Raw genomic sequence first — 15,061 nt, 5'->3', positions numbered from 1 at the left:
ATACTGCTTTGGTCAAAGACTTCTCGAGTTATCTTAGAGATAAGAATACAGGGATGTCATTTTCTCTTACTAAGAGTGATCGATTTTTTATTGATCTACTCATGACCTTTATATACAATCCATCATATCCAGAACATTCCATTCATGACTTGCCATGATTGAGTATGAACTAAAATATGGATTCATATGTACAAGATTCCATGGTGATCTCAGGTCTAAAGATCATTTGCATAACTCCCACTTAAAGAACTATCTTTTGACATGCAAGTAAGGCTTCTATAAGATGTTCTCTTAGTGGATCAAATCAATGTACTTATATCCTAATGAGCATCTACATCTTTGTATCAATATCCCTACACAAGTAGTTGTGAGATCAACCACTCTCTCCTTTGAGCATACATAGGATGTCTTAGTTTTTTCGGAATCGTTGATCCCCGACTCAATGATCCAATAACTAGGATTATTTTAGATTAAGATTTTATGATTTTAGGTCTCATTGATATGAACCATTTATGGTCGTAAAATCATTCTCCTAATCTATGGGGTTCATCATAATCTTAAAAATTAATTAAGATATTGCAAATGATGAAACATAAAAAATATTTCTTTATTAATGTTATACATGAGTTGGAAGTAATTACAGAAAAGATCCTATCACATAACAAATACAATAGTTTGCAGGGTACAATTCTTTCATAATCTACCAAAAGTCAATCGAAATGAGAGCTTTTCTACCCCTCGAGTGTTCCAAATTAGCATCCTTAATGGATAGCTAGTAGAAAGGGGAGTCCGCACTAGAACCCCCTCAGCCTGAGCATCTGTCTCTGATCTAGCTGCCATCAGGTCCATCGTATGTGGACTCTTTCCTTCCCTCTGGATGGCCTATCTTAACTAATCAACAGCATCTTCATGGTCTCAAACTAGGCTTCCTCCTATTACATCCATATGTGTAGGCCCAATCCCCTGCTCCGAATGCCTTACCTCAGTTGAAGGCACCGAATCAGATGCCATCTCCTGTGGCTAGACCAAGGTCCTCCCCTCCTCCCTTGAGGTCTTAGCTAAGAAAACGAAGACCCAGTGCCTCCAACGCCATCTGTCGACTCCATGTGAGTCTCTTGGAGGACCAGAGCCTTGCCTTTAGTCTTGTTTGGTGTAACAGGCCCTTTTTTGGACCCATTGGTCCCAAAATTCTGCCCAATGGGCTTCATAGGTGCCCGACCCATATCAAATTTAGGGGCCAGGCCTCTTGGGCCAAGAAGAGACCGCCCCAGCAAAACCCATATGCTCGCCATAGATGGGTCATCGCCCGCTTCATGGCCTAATGCTAGTGGGTCAAAATGATTTGTAGGCCCGACTGCATGAGGGCTCAAGCTCGTGGAGCTGTCCGCATAGATCTTAGCATCCACCCCTCCTGCTTCACCCATTGGATTGGGCGGCGATCTCCGATGAGCAATTTTAGTTGACTTGATCTAGCCATCCATTCCCGTTCCTAAGTCCACCTAATTCAAGTCCGCTTGATACGCTTTCAATATGGGCTCAACGAGCCAAATTGGCTTAGTCTCTTTCCTCCTTAAGCTGGCCGATCAATTTGACTCGGGCTGCCACCATCGGATGGCGACCTCCTTCAAACCCTTTAAATAAAATAATTAAAAAAATATAGTCTTCTCTGCAAAGATTAAGCTAACCAACTCACATTGCTACAAATCTCTCTCAGGTGCTCTCCCTCCCCACAGATCTCTAGGATATCCCTCAGGTGCTCCCCTTCCCCTTCCTTCCCCTTCCCCTTCCCCTTCCCTATGGATCTCTTTAGGGTTCCTTCCCCACAGATCTCCCAAAGAAAGAATGAAATGAAAACATGGAACCAAAAGAAAAAAAAAAAAAGAAAAACCCCTCCAATCTTCCTTAGGTGCTCTCCTTCTCCACAGATCTCTAAAAATGAGAATAAAATGTAAAGAAAATGAAGCAAAAGAAAAAAATGCAATCTATGTGGGAAAGGATCTTATCTTCTATTTTTTTTCTGTCTTTTCTTTGATTTCGTTGATTTTTCTATAGTTTCTCATGATTTTTTCTTTATTTTTTTCTACCCATAGGAGTCTCGATTGGGAGGGAAGTGTGAAGCATTTTTTTTTTCATCCACAGGAGTATCGAGTGGGAGGCTTGGAGCGGCCGAACAAGTAAGCTTAGTTATTGGCTAGGGTTTTGTGGTGGGTGTCTTTGAATGATAAGATTTTGTATTGGATATTATATATACTAACTTATAATCTCATGCGATGTATTGAGATGCGAGGCATCTGCAAGGTCTCTACCAATCTATGCTCCACCATCCGTTGCCTCTCTGTCGCCCTCCACCTCCTCGCCACCTTTGCTAGCCACCATGAGGCCCCTCTCCGCACCCCAGTCCTCTCCAATATTTTCCTCCAATTTTCAAAAATAATCCAATTGAAACTTAAGAAATCTCCCTAATATCTCTCCAGTGCTCTCCTTTTCCAAAGATCTTAGTAAAAGATTATGAAATGAAAAGAAAAATGATCATCCATGAGGGGAAAGGTCTTACCCTTACATTCTTTCTATCTTTCCTCTATTTTCATTGATTTTTCCACCGTCCGCCGTTCACCGTCTCCCCTCCTCTAGCTTCGCCTTCTTTTTCTTTCCCTTTTCCTCTTCCGACTCCTCTCGCTTCTGCTTCCCATGAGAAGAGGGCTCTACCTCTTCTCATACTTCTTATTCTTTATCTTCTTATTTTGCTTGTTCCTTTTTCTTCTCTTTCTTCTTCTTTTTCTTCTCAGACGGCTAGGTATTCCGATTTGATCGGAGCTCCTTGATCCGACGATGGAAGCATTGCCGGAGCTCCTCATAGGTGACGGAGCGGTCGTCGGCGATGATAGAGCGATTGAGGTTCTCGTCAATCTCGGGAGCCTCATCACTGTCGCTACCGCGGTCATATGATTTGTCAGCGGCCTCAAAGATGCTCTTCTTTAAAAGGTCGAGGATGGTGGCAGATTTTCTAGGATCGAGGCAGCGCAGCGAGTCTTCTTAAGATTCTTGTGAGACTCCTTTTTGGAGGCGGCCTTGGCGGTATTGCTGAGGCCTTGAAATCAGGGTTTGTCTTTGTCGGCGGGGAGGTAGAAGCGAGCGAGAATGAACTCTACGAGGTGATCGAAGTAGACAGAATGATCATGGATTAAGGTCGTGAAATCACTGTCCCCCACCATTGAGAACCATCACACGCATCAAGAGAGACCGCGCCACCTCCCTATATAATTCTCTCTTAAATTCTTATACACATGTCAAGTGAAGAAGGTTAACAAATGACAAAAGAGACTACTATTTATATATATATATATATATATATATATATATATATATATATTTAAATAAAATTGATGTTTTAGATTTTAATTGGATCGGATAAATTCCGTCCCGCTCGAATCCGGCTGATATCCCGTGGGTGGGACAAAATTGCCACCGCCATCCGCACACTTCCGTCGTTTAGAAACACAGAACGCTGCTTCCCGATGGGCGCCGACCGCCCCCTCGACGGCCGTGTGGCCATCGTTACAGGCGCCTCCCGCGGCATCGGTCGCGCCATCGCCATCCACCTCGCTTCCCTCGGTGCCCGCCTCGTCCTCAATTACGCCTCCTCCTCCTCCTGCCCCTACGCCGACCTCCTTGCCACGGAGCTGAACTCTTCCTCCTCCTCGTCCGCTGTTCGTGCCGTCGCCGTCCGCGCCGACGTCTCTGACCCGGACAACGTCAAGTCCCTCTTCGACCGGGCCGAGTCCTTCTTCGGCACCGCGCCCCACATCCTCGTCGCGTGCGCCGGCGTGATCGACTCCAAGTACCCCTTGTTGGGAAATGTGTCCTAAAAAGCCAATCGTCAAGCTGTTGACGGTTGAGCAACCAAGTATTGTAATTGATTTGTTAATAAATAAAATATATTTGGCATTTTCATCATAAGCTTTCATCTTCTAATGAACTCCGTTGTTATGATGAAGTCCTTAGGACTATTTAAGTTCGATAAAGAGAAGATTTATCGATTAGTCCTTAAAACTGTTCATGACCAAATGATAGGCTGTTAATAAGGACGACAGCTTCTATCGAGCATAGGTCGCTGTAGGCCATATGGGTTGGTTGTCCTCTTAACCAAGGAGTGTGGAGACACTGGTATGGCATATAGGTGAGATATAAGGGTACATCGTCATTGAACGTGACCAACTCCAGAGCATTCTGCTGTCGAGAATGTCTCTGATGGGATATAGGTATAAGTGTCCCTTAGACTTAAGATCACCTCAGTGACTTGCAAGCAACTCACTGTGCTTTGGTACTGGACTAACTAAATTTCTAATTCAGGGACGGAAGGCTTCTGGGCACAGTCAAGTACTTGCGAAGTCAGAGTGTGATCGAGATGGGATTGACCACTCCAAGAGTTGGAGAAGAATGAGTCGTTGTATTTCAATTTAGCAAAACCTTGGCCAGGGTAATCCATCAGATGGATTTGATATTTTGAAATACAATGTGGACAACCTGATCAGAGTTGACAGTTGAGCTCTGGGGTGTCCTATGATCATTTTGGTCAAGGAGATGAATTATATGAAAACTATATCCGCATGGGTTCTAAGGATGTTGTTCTACACATTCGACCTATCCGGACGTCGGGTACCATTGCTAGATGGTCACTTCGATTGGTATAGGAATTTGTTTCTATGCTACCGGCTTAGGTTCGGACCTATGAGGTCACACACATTAGAGTTCATGATCCGATCGGATGGTTGATCAACGATTAAGAATCATTATAGGGTTAAATAATCAATACGATTGACATTTAACCCAATGCAAGTGTTGCAGGAGGATCGATTAGCAATTCGATTGCTAATTAGCTTAATTTGATTAAGCCAATGGGCTGAGATTAAGTCTAATTAAATATGATTTAATTAGATTTGATTTGGGCTTGATTGGATCAAGTCCAATTGGTTTATTGGATAAGCCAAGTGCAAGGAAAGACTAGTCCTAGTTCAACTAGGACTTGGGTCAATCTAATTTCTAATTTGATTAGAAAATTAAATCAGATTTAAATCTAATTTAATCTGATTAAATTAGGTTCTTAATTAGGTTAAGACCTATTTTAATTGGGTTGATCTAATTTTGATTTGATTTGGTTTGGGAAACCAAATTAAAACAAGTTATGAGACAGAATCCTAGTAGGACTAGGATTCCACCTTGCACCACATAAACCTTCTCCACGCCCTCTCTCTTATTCAACGCCAATCTCCACTTATTTTGTGCGACAAAAGCCCTCTCCCAGATCTCTCCCACGTTCACAAAAGGTCTCCTCTCTTCTTTCTTACATGGAAGGTGATTTGGATCAAATCTAAAAGGAATAAGTTTGGATTTCGAATTCTATGAGATAGAGTTTTAGAAATCCAAAACTCTTTCAATTTTGCACCGAATTTATCCAAATTTTTTTTGGAATTTTTGTGGCTTTTAGGGTTTACATTATGCACCCTTTTCTGTTGATCCATCCATGAAAATATGAAGGAGGTGCTCAAGAGTTGGGCGTCCCTTTACTTGCCATGTTTGGATAAGCCTTGACTAGGTGTTTGACCTAGACAAGGACTCTATCATATCTCTCTATATAAGACGAGTTTCTTCGTGAAATTTTAAGAGGAGATAGTTTTTTGAGAGACCTTTCTACCATCCAAAAATCAGAGAGAAATACCTTTGGGTCGTGGAGATATAAAAGATGCAAGTTTGGGTGTCTAGAGAGAAAAACGTGAAGAAGAAGAGGGTCTTCTTCTAGGGTTTTTATTTTCATATCTTTCCTCCTTCCATCTTGAGTTTCCTGAGAGCGTCTCAGATCTGAAACTCCTCCTTCTGCTTTCCATCTTTGGAAGAGTCCAAATCAAGAAGAATGAGGCACCTGATCAACCATCAAAGAAGGATCAGCGCAGTACTAGCATACTGTGCTGATTTCTTGAAGCAGGACTTCTGATCGAGATTCGTGAGCTCGTGTGGACGACTCCTAGAGGCCGGACGTGTGTGCGGCTTGCAACATCATCCTTAAGCCCGGATCAGCGAGGTTAGAGCGTCTAACTTGCAAGGTAATAGATCTGATCTATTATTTAATACATACATTAGATGTAGCTAGTATAGAAACATGTTGATATGATCAACATGTAATTCATACTATATTTATATATATTTTAATTTTTGATTTAATGCTATGTAATAATCATGTAATAGGATCTTAGATCTAGGGATTTTCTGATCTTAGAAAATAAATTTTGATTTATTTTAGTCTTCCGCTGTATGATCTTGAAAAAGTTTCAAGATCTAACCCTGAAACCCTAGATCTGGTTCCTACAATTGGTATCAGAGCCCAGGTTCTTTATTTTATTACATGATTATTTATACATGCTTAGATTATTTTTAGATTAGATCTAATTTATAATCTGATTATTAAATCTGAAATTAAAATTTTAGATCAATCACAAACTGCAAGGTTGTCCTGCTGTAAGGTTTACCCCTTACAGTGCAAAGGTTGTCCTAGTTTGTGTAGATCTATCTTTAATCATAAATTTGTTAGATATGATCTAGATTAAATTTATAATTTATTAGATTTAAAAGATGTTTAAATCTGAAATAAAATCTCTTTGTTAATAATTTTTATGCAAAAAAATTATTTAAAGTTGAAATTGTTTCAATTACATGAACCTGTTTAGATTAGATCTAAAGTAGTTTCATGTTTATTTCACTTGCATCTTGATTATGAATCAAACATGCAATATGATTGGTAGAATCATATTGTAAAATTGTTTTACAAATATGAAAATTATTTTTTGAAAAGCCGAACCCAACCCTCAGCCCAAAACTTAATTAAGAATTAAGAAGTTGTTTGATTAGGTTCTAGGATTGTGAATTGAAGAACCTAAGACACAAATCATAACACATTGGGTTAATGGGTTAGTGGAAACTAGGTCCATTAATTGGGTTAGACCTATGGTTAGATTAAAGATGGACTTAATTAGAGAATTGACTAAATCTAATCAATTGTTGTCTTAGATTAGGTCAAGGATTCTCTAGATCAATTACAATAGTTGTAGTTGGTCAAGTCCATGTCTTTAACGAGAACCAAATGGACTTGATTCTTGGCTAAGCGATCTAGCACGAACTGTTAGGTTGATCTAATCGAAACTAATTAAACCAGTTGGTGTCTAAGGTAAACCAGACCGGTGGTTTTTAATTGGGAGCCCGCTTACCTGGCCATTTCTGATGGTGTCTAAGGCAAGCTTTGGCAGACCCTCCCACTGATCGAACTTACCTGGCCTCTTGGTGAAATTATGTTTTGATCAGATCACTTGACTATTCGAGCTGACCCATGTCAGCTAGGTAAATCAGTGTGACTGATTTAGGTGCTCCTAGACCAGCCCTTTTAATGGTCTCCCTTAAGCTGACTTGGTGAAGCCAGTGGGAGGATCATGATAAGCTGGTTCATCTGACTTCATCCTCTATATTATTTAAATCCTCTAAAATTATTAGGTCCTTAAAATGATAAAGTTATGGAGATAACTGAGTCATAGCCTCCCATTAAGGTGTTTGATAATGAGTCCATGAACTCAATAATCATTGCAGACCCAAAGGCCTGGTGCTTGTTGACTAATGGAATTATCACTCATCATATGACGACTTGGAAGTATCTCTCTAATGGTGGTTAGGTGAGCCAACCAAAGTTGGGCTTAATCATTCGTTGGTTAGATATACCAAGTATGATCATGTTAATGGTTGGACCTAACTGGATCCTTACAGTGGAGGCCAAAGCCTACTGATTAGGTTTCTGGGGCAAAATTAAAATTACTAGAAATTGTTTAGAGAAACAATTGGTTATGAACCTACCCTTAGATGTACATGGGTTGGCCAACCAAAGTTGGGCTTGTGTGCAGTCTAAGTGGATTCTAGTACCCGCTAAGGAATTAGGATAATTCCTCGAATTGGAGGTAGAGGCTACCAATTCGAATAAAATAGTGGGAGAAACCTTTTGATTAAAGTCCAAATCTTTAGGTTTAATGAATCAATTACTAATTAGGTTATGGTTCTCCTTTGTGCAAATATGGCCACTTCCCTATCACTCTGATCATTGTTGGACAATGATAAGTTGGTGGGATCCAACTTCGATAGCTGGTATCGAAAGTTGAAGATAGTCCTGGAGCATGAACGGATCCTATATGTGATATTAGATCCTGCACCTGAGGAGCCAGCTGTCAATGCATGTGGAACAGTCAGAGACACTTACCAGAAGTGGCTCAGTGATCGGACCACGATGTGCTGTATCATGCTAGCTGCTATCATGAGCGACGAGTTCAGTCGCAGATTCGAGACGGCTCAGCCAAAGGACATGCTTCAAGTGTTGGAGGATACCTTTGGCACACCCGATGACGTAGAGAGGCACAAGACTAGTTGTGCCATCTTCAACGCCAAAATACGGGATGGAGTCTCTATCACTGATCATGTATTGTACATGATCGAGCTGATGGAACGATTGAGCAAGCTCGGCTTTCCCTTGCATGAGCAGTTTGGGAAAGATGCAATACTGAACTCGCTGCCCAAGTCTTGTCTCCCATTCCTCACTCATTATAGAATGACAAAGCCTGAAGTAAACTACCATGGGTTAATGGGGTTGCTTCAGAACTTTGAGAAGGATCACCAACTCCTCAAGGAGTCGGTGAACTCAGTGAACTCAGTGGGAGGTTCATCTTCTGGTTCTCGACCCTTTGAGAAAGGAAAGAAGAACAAGAAGAAGAAAGTCAAGAAGGTGCAAGTTCAGGCTGGGACATCTGTGCAGAGCCAGACCAAAAAGATCAAGCCTGATAAGAGTCTATTCTACTGGCAAGCACCCTAGATTAGATAGTGTGTCAAATATCTACTTATGGCATTGGAGGCTAGGTCATATAAATAAGAACAGAATAAACAGGTTGACTCAAGAGGGAATCCTCAAAGTCAGTGATTGTGAATCACTTCCAACCTGTGAGTTCTGTCTTCTTGGTAAAATGACCAAGTCACCTTTTACTAGAAAAGGTGAGAGAGCTACTGAGCTCTTGGGCCTAGTACATACTGATGTATGTGGGCCCATGAGCACCAGTGCTAGAGGTGGATATTTCTACTTCATAGCTTTCACGGTTGACCTATACCTATATGGATATGTCTATCTGATGAAACATAAGTCGGATTCATTTGAAATGTTCAAACGATTCTGAAGTGAAGTAGAAAAATAAACTGGGAAGAGTATTAAAACTCTTCGATCTGATCGAGGAGGAGAATACCTTTCTAGTGAGTTTCTCACATATCTAGGAGAGAATGGGATTCTCTCTCAATGGACTCCTCCAGGAACACCACAGCATAATGGTGTGTTTGAAAGGAGGAATCGGATTTTGTTAGACATGGTCCGATCCATGATGGGTTTTTTTTTGCTAGCTTGCCGATATCCTTCTGGAGATATGCACTCGAATCGGCTTGTTATCTGTTAAATAGGATTCCAAGTAAGTCTGTAATTAAGACTCCATATGAGATATGGACGGGATATAAGCCAGCACTTTCACACCTTAGGGTCTGGGGGTGCCCGGCCTATGTCAAACGATTAGTCACAGACAAACTTGGACCTAGGTCTGACAAATGCTCATTCATAGGGTACCCCAAAGAGACAAAAAGATATTTTTTCTACCATGCTGATGAACAAAAGGTGTTCGTCAGCCTTAAGGCAATCTTTTTAGAAAAGGAGTTCCTTGGTGAAGGAACCGTTGCCTCTAAGGTTGAACTTGATGAAGTTCAACAGGTAGAAGGACCGACACCAATAGCTGAACCTGAGTCGGATATGATTAGATCAGATCCGGAGCCCAATATACCTGCACCATTAAGGCGATCCGGTAGAGTACCACGTCAGCCGGACAGATACTACGGTTTCTTGGTCCGGGATGGTGATCCCATCAAACTTGATGAGAATAATGAGGATCCGATCACCTATATGGATGCTATGCAGAGACCTGATTCCGAGAAATGGCTTGAAGCCATGAAATCCGAAATGGAGTCCATGAAGGTCAACGATGTATGGACATTGGTTGACCCACCTGAAGGGGTTAAACCCATTGGGTGTAAATGGGTCTTCAAAAGGAAGAGGGGCGCAGATGGAAAGGTGGAGACCTATAAAGCCCGTCTGGTTGCCAAGGGGTATCGTCAACGTTATGGTATTGACTATGACGAGACGTTTTCCCCTGTGGCAATGCTCAAATCTATTCGGATAATGCTTGCAATAGCTGCCCATCTGGATTATGAGATCTGGCAGATGGATGTAAAGACAGCTTTCCTGATGGAGAGCTGACTGAAGAGGTGTATATGATACAACCTGAAGGGTTTACATCCACAGATGAGTCCAAGGTGTGCAAGCTTCAGAGATCCATTTATGGATTGAAGCAAGCTTCTCGGAGTTGGAACATGCGTTTTGATAAGGTGATCAAAACGTATGGCTTCATTAAGAATGGAGAAGAGCCCTGCATCTATAAATGGGCAAATGGTCCAGTTGTGGTATTCCTTATCTTGTACGTGGATGACATTCTCTTAATCGAAAATGACATCCCCGCACTACAGGGAATAAAAGTTTGGTTGTCATCATAGTTCTCCATGAAGGACTTGGGTGAAGCATCCTACATCCTAGGGATGAAGATCTATAGGGATAGATCTAAAAGGATGCTTGGGTTATCCCAGTCCATGTACATAGATACTGTGCTGAAGAGGTTCAGCATGGAGAATTCCAAGAAGGGCTATCTACCGATAGGCCAAGGAATTTCTCTCTCTAAGAAGGATTATCCGACAACTCCTGAAGAGAGAGAGCGTATGAGTAGAGTCTCATATGCTTCAGCCGTGGGATCTACCATGTACGCCATGACATGTACAAGACCAGATGTGGCATACTCACTAGGAGTAGTGAGTAGATACCAATCTGATCCTGGAGAAAACCACTGGAAAGTGGTTAAAGCCATCCTTAAGTATTTGAGAAATACTAAGGACCAATGGTTGATTTATGGCGAGTCAGATCTGAAACTTGTGGGGTTCACAGACTCCAGCTTCCAATCTGACCATGATGACAGCAGGAGTGTGTCGGGTTATATCTTTACTCTGAATGGTGGAGCCATCTGCTGGAAGAGTTCCAAGCAGCATACTGTGGCGGACTCTATTTGTGAAGCGGAGTACATCGCAGCATCGGATGCCGCGAAGGAAGCTGTGTGGCTGAGGAAATTCATCAATGAGCTTGGAGTAGCATCCTCCTTTGATGGTCCAGTCCTGCTCTACTGCGACAGCACTGGTACCATAGCTCAGGTGAAGGAACCAAAGCACATCAGCGGATGAAGCACATCTTGCACCACTTCCACCTGGTCCGAGAGATCGTGGATCGAGGTGACGTCGACCTTCAGAAGATCGACTGAAAGGAGAACCTAGCCGACCCCTTCACTAAAGCCCTGGCAATAAAGGAGTTCGACAACCACAAGTCGAAGATGGGTATTAGATACTGTGCCGAGTGGCTTTAGGACAAGTGGGAGTTGTTGGGAAATGTGTCCTAAAAAGCCAATCGTCAAGCTGTTGACGGTTGAGCAACCAAGTATTGTAATTGATTTGTTAATAAATAAAATATATTTGGCATTTTCATCATAAGCTTTCATCTTCTAATGAACTCCGTTGTTATGATGAAGTCCTTAGGACTATTTAAGTTCGATAAAGAGAGGATTTATCGATTAGTCCTTAAAACTGTTCATGACCAAATGATAGGCTGTTAATAAGGACGACAGCTTCTATCGAGCATAGGTCGCTGTAGGCCATATGGGTTGGTTGTCCTCTTAACCAAGGAGTGTGGAGACACTGGTATGGCATACAGGTGAGATGTAAGGGTACATCGTCATTGAACGTGACCAACTCCAGAGCATTCTGCTGTCGAGAATGTCTCTGATGGGATATAGGTATAAGTGTCCCTTAGACTTGAGATCACCTCAGTGACTTGCAAGCAACTCACTGTGCTTTGGTACTGGACTAACTGAATTTCTAATTCAGGGACGGAAGGCTTCTGGGCACAGTCAAGTACTTGCGAAGTCAGAGTGTGATCGAGATGGGATTGACCACTCCAAGAGTTGGAGAAGAATGAGTCGCTGTATTTCAATTTAGCAAAACCTTGGCCAGGGTAATCCATCAGATGGATTTGATATTTTGAAATACAATGTGGACAACCTGATCAGAGTTGACAGTTGAGCTCTGGGGTGTCCTATGATCATTTTGGTCAAGGGGATGAATTATATGAAAACTATATCCGCATGTGTTCTAAGGATATTGTTCTACACATTCGACCTATCCGGACGTCGGGTACCATTGCTAGATGGTCACTTCGATTGGTATAGGAATTTGTTTCTATGCTACCGGCTTAGGTTCGGACCTATGAGGTCACACACATTAGAGTTCATGATCCGATCGGATGGTTGATCAACGATTAAGAATCGTTATAGGGTTAAATAATCAATACGATTGACATTTAACCCAGTGCAAGTGTTGCAGGAGGATCGATTAGCAATTCGATTGCTAATTAGCTTAATTTGATTAAGCCAATGGGCTGAGATTAAGTCTAATTAAATATGATTTAATTAGATTTGATTTGGGCTTGATTGGATCAAGTCCAATTGGTTTATTGGATAAGCCAAGTGCAAGGAAAGACTAGTCCTAGTTCAACTAGGACTTGGGTCAATCTAATTTCTAATTTGATTAGAAAATTAAATCAGATTTAAATCTAATTTAATCTGATTAAATTAGGTTCTTAATTAGGTTAAGACCTATTTTAATTGGGTTGATCTAATTTTGATTTGATTTGGTTTGGGAAACCAAATTAAAACAAGTTATGAGACAGAATCCTAGTAGGACTAGGATTCCACCTTGCACCACATAAACCTTCTCCACGCCCTCTCTCTTATTCAACGCCAATCTCCACTTATTTTGTGTGACAAAAGCCCTCTCCCAGATCTCTCCCACGTTCACAAAAGGTCTCCTCTCTTCTTTCTTACATGGAAGGTGATTTGGATCAAATCTAAAAGGAATAAGTTTGGATTTCGAATTCTATGAGATAGAGTTTTAGAAATCCAAAACTCTTTCAATTTTGCACCGAATTTATCCAAATTTTTTTTGGAATTTTTGTGGCTTTTAGGGTTTACATTGTGCACCCTTTTCTGTTGATCCATCCACGAAAATATGAAGGAGGTGCTCAAGAGTTGGGCGTCCCTTTACTTGCCATGTTTGGATAAGCCTTGACTAGGTGTTTGACCTAGACAAGGACTCTATCATATCTCTCTATATAAGACGAGTTTCTTCATGAAATTTTAAGGGGAGATAGTTTTTTGAGAGACCTTTCTACCATCCAAAAATCAGAGAGAAATACCTTTGGGTCGTGGAGATATAAAAGACGCAAGTTTGAGTGTCTAGAGAGAAAAACGTGAAGAAGAAGAGGGTCTTCTTCTAGGGTTTTTATTTTCATATCTTTCCTCCTTCCATCTTGAGTTTCCTGAGAGCGTCTCAGATCTGAAACTCCTCCTTCTGCTTTCCATCTTTGGAAGAGTCCAAATCAAGAAGAATGAGGCACCTGATCAACCATCAAAGAAGGATCAGCGCAGTACTAGCATACTGTGCTGATTTCCTGAAGCAGGACTTCTGATCGAGATTCGTGAGCTCGTGTGGACGACTCCTAGAGGCCGGACGTGTGTGCGGCTTGCAACATCATCCTTAAGCCCGGATCAGCGAGGTTAGAGCGTCTAACTTGCAAGGTAATAGATCTGATCTATTATTTAATACATACATTAGATGTAGCTAGTATAGAAACATGTTGATATGATCAACATGTAATTCATACTATATTTATATATATTTTAATTTTTGATTTAATGCTATATAATAATCATGTAATAGGATCTTAGATCTAGGGATTTTCTGATCTTAGAAAATAAATTTTGATTTATTTTAGTCTTCCACTGTATCTTGAAAAAGTTTCAAGATCTAACCCTGAAATCCTAGATCTGGTTCCTACACCCCTCCCTCGCCGATACCGCTGTCGAGGACTGGGACGCCATCTTCGCCGTCAATGCCCGCGGCGCCTTTCTCTGCTGCCGCGAGGCGGCCAACCGACTCCAGCAGGGCGGCGGCGGGTGGATCATCACGGTGTCCTCGTCGCTGGTGGGGGCGCTGCGGCCCGGGTACGCGGCGTACACGGCGTCGAAGGTGGCGGTGGAGGCGATGACGAGGATCTTGGCGAAGGAGCTGAAGGGAACGAGGATCACGGCGAACTGCGTGGCGCCAGGGCCGGTGGCGACGGAGCTCTTCTTTGCTGGGAAGAGCGAGGAGACGGTGAAGAAGGTGGTGGAGGAGTGCCCGCTGGGGCGGCTGGGGGAGACCAAGGACATCGCACCGGTCGTGGGCTTCCTCGCTACGGACGCCGCCGAGTGGGTTAACGGCCAGGTCATCCGCGCGAACGGTGGCTACGTCTAGGTTAAGCACGGGACTTCATAACATTGACAGTGTTCACTTTATTTATAATTATTACATTTGTTCCTCGTATGGTGGTTTTTTAGTTCCTCTCTGATACTTATAGGCCTGTTTACTCAATCATTGTTGGTATTTATGCCATCGTCCTCTGAGACATTGTGTCGAATAGTTTGTGTGTCGTGGTGGCATTGTGTGTATGTATGGTTTGTCTCCTTGTCTGGTTGTTTCGTTGGCAAATTGATATGTATGTAGGCAGAGATGTGCAATGCACGTGCTAAAATATTTGATTGTTATAGTTTAGATTCATACGCACTTCGATTCTACTTTGGATGGGAATGTTTACCTTGTGAGATGATATTCTTACTTTAATCTGTTATCTTCGATGAAACCATGGAGAAATAAAAGGGATCATGTGAGGATTTCATCTTCTTGACCATGCTGTTGAAGGAAGGATCCTGTAACCATTCATGAGCTCATACATGCTTCTTTCGCAATCATGTTTCTATCTACA

General features: G+C 42.0%; 1 protein-coding gene across 2 annotated transcripts; it reads left to right on the top strand.

Moving 5' to 3' along the window:
- Positions 1-3,433: 3,433 nt before the first annotated feature.
- LOC105058779 (NADPH-dependent aldehyde reductase-like protein, chloroplastic) lies at positions 3,434-14,856 on the top strand. Of its 2 annotated transcripts, none has more exons than XM_073250425.1 (2): positions 3,434-3,824; positions 14,083-14,856. In XM_073250425.1, exons 1-2 carry the CDS (start codon positions 3,516-3,518, stop codon positions 14,551-14,553), a joined length of 780 nt encoding a protein of 259 aa, XP_073106526.1. In that variant the 5' UTR covers positions 3,434-3,515; the 3' UTR covers positions 14,554-14,856. The 2 variants fall into 2 exon arrangements, with proteins under 2 accessions (XP_073106526.1, XP_073106525.1); XM_073250424.1 differs by having other exon boundaries at positions 3,434-3,855; positions 14,111-14,856.
- The last annotated feature ends 205 nt before the right edge of the window (positions 14,857-15,061 follow it).

The sequence above is a fragment of the Elaeis guineensis genome, unplaced genomic scaffold (genome assembly GCF_000442705.2).
Source record: "Elaeis guineensis isolate ETL-2024a unplaced genomic scaffold, EG11 Super_Scaffold_31900, whole genome shotgun sequence".
Classification (NCBI taxonomy): Eukaryota; Viridiplantae; Streptophyta; class Magnoliopsida; order Arecales; family Arecaceae; genus Elaeis; species Elaeis guineensis.
The sequence above is the reverse complement of the archived record's forward strand: the minus strand, read 5'-3'. Positions and strand labels throughout refer to the sequence as shown.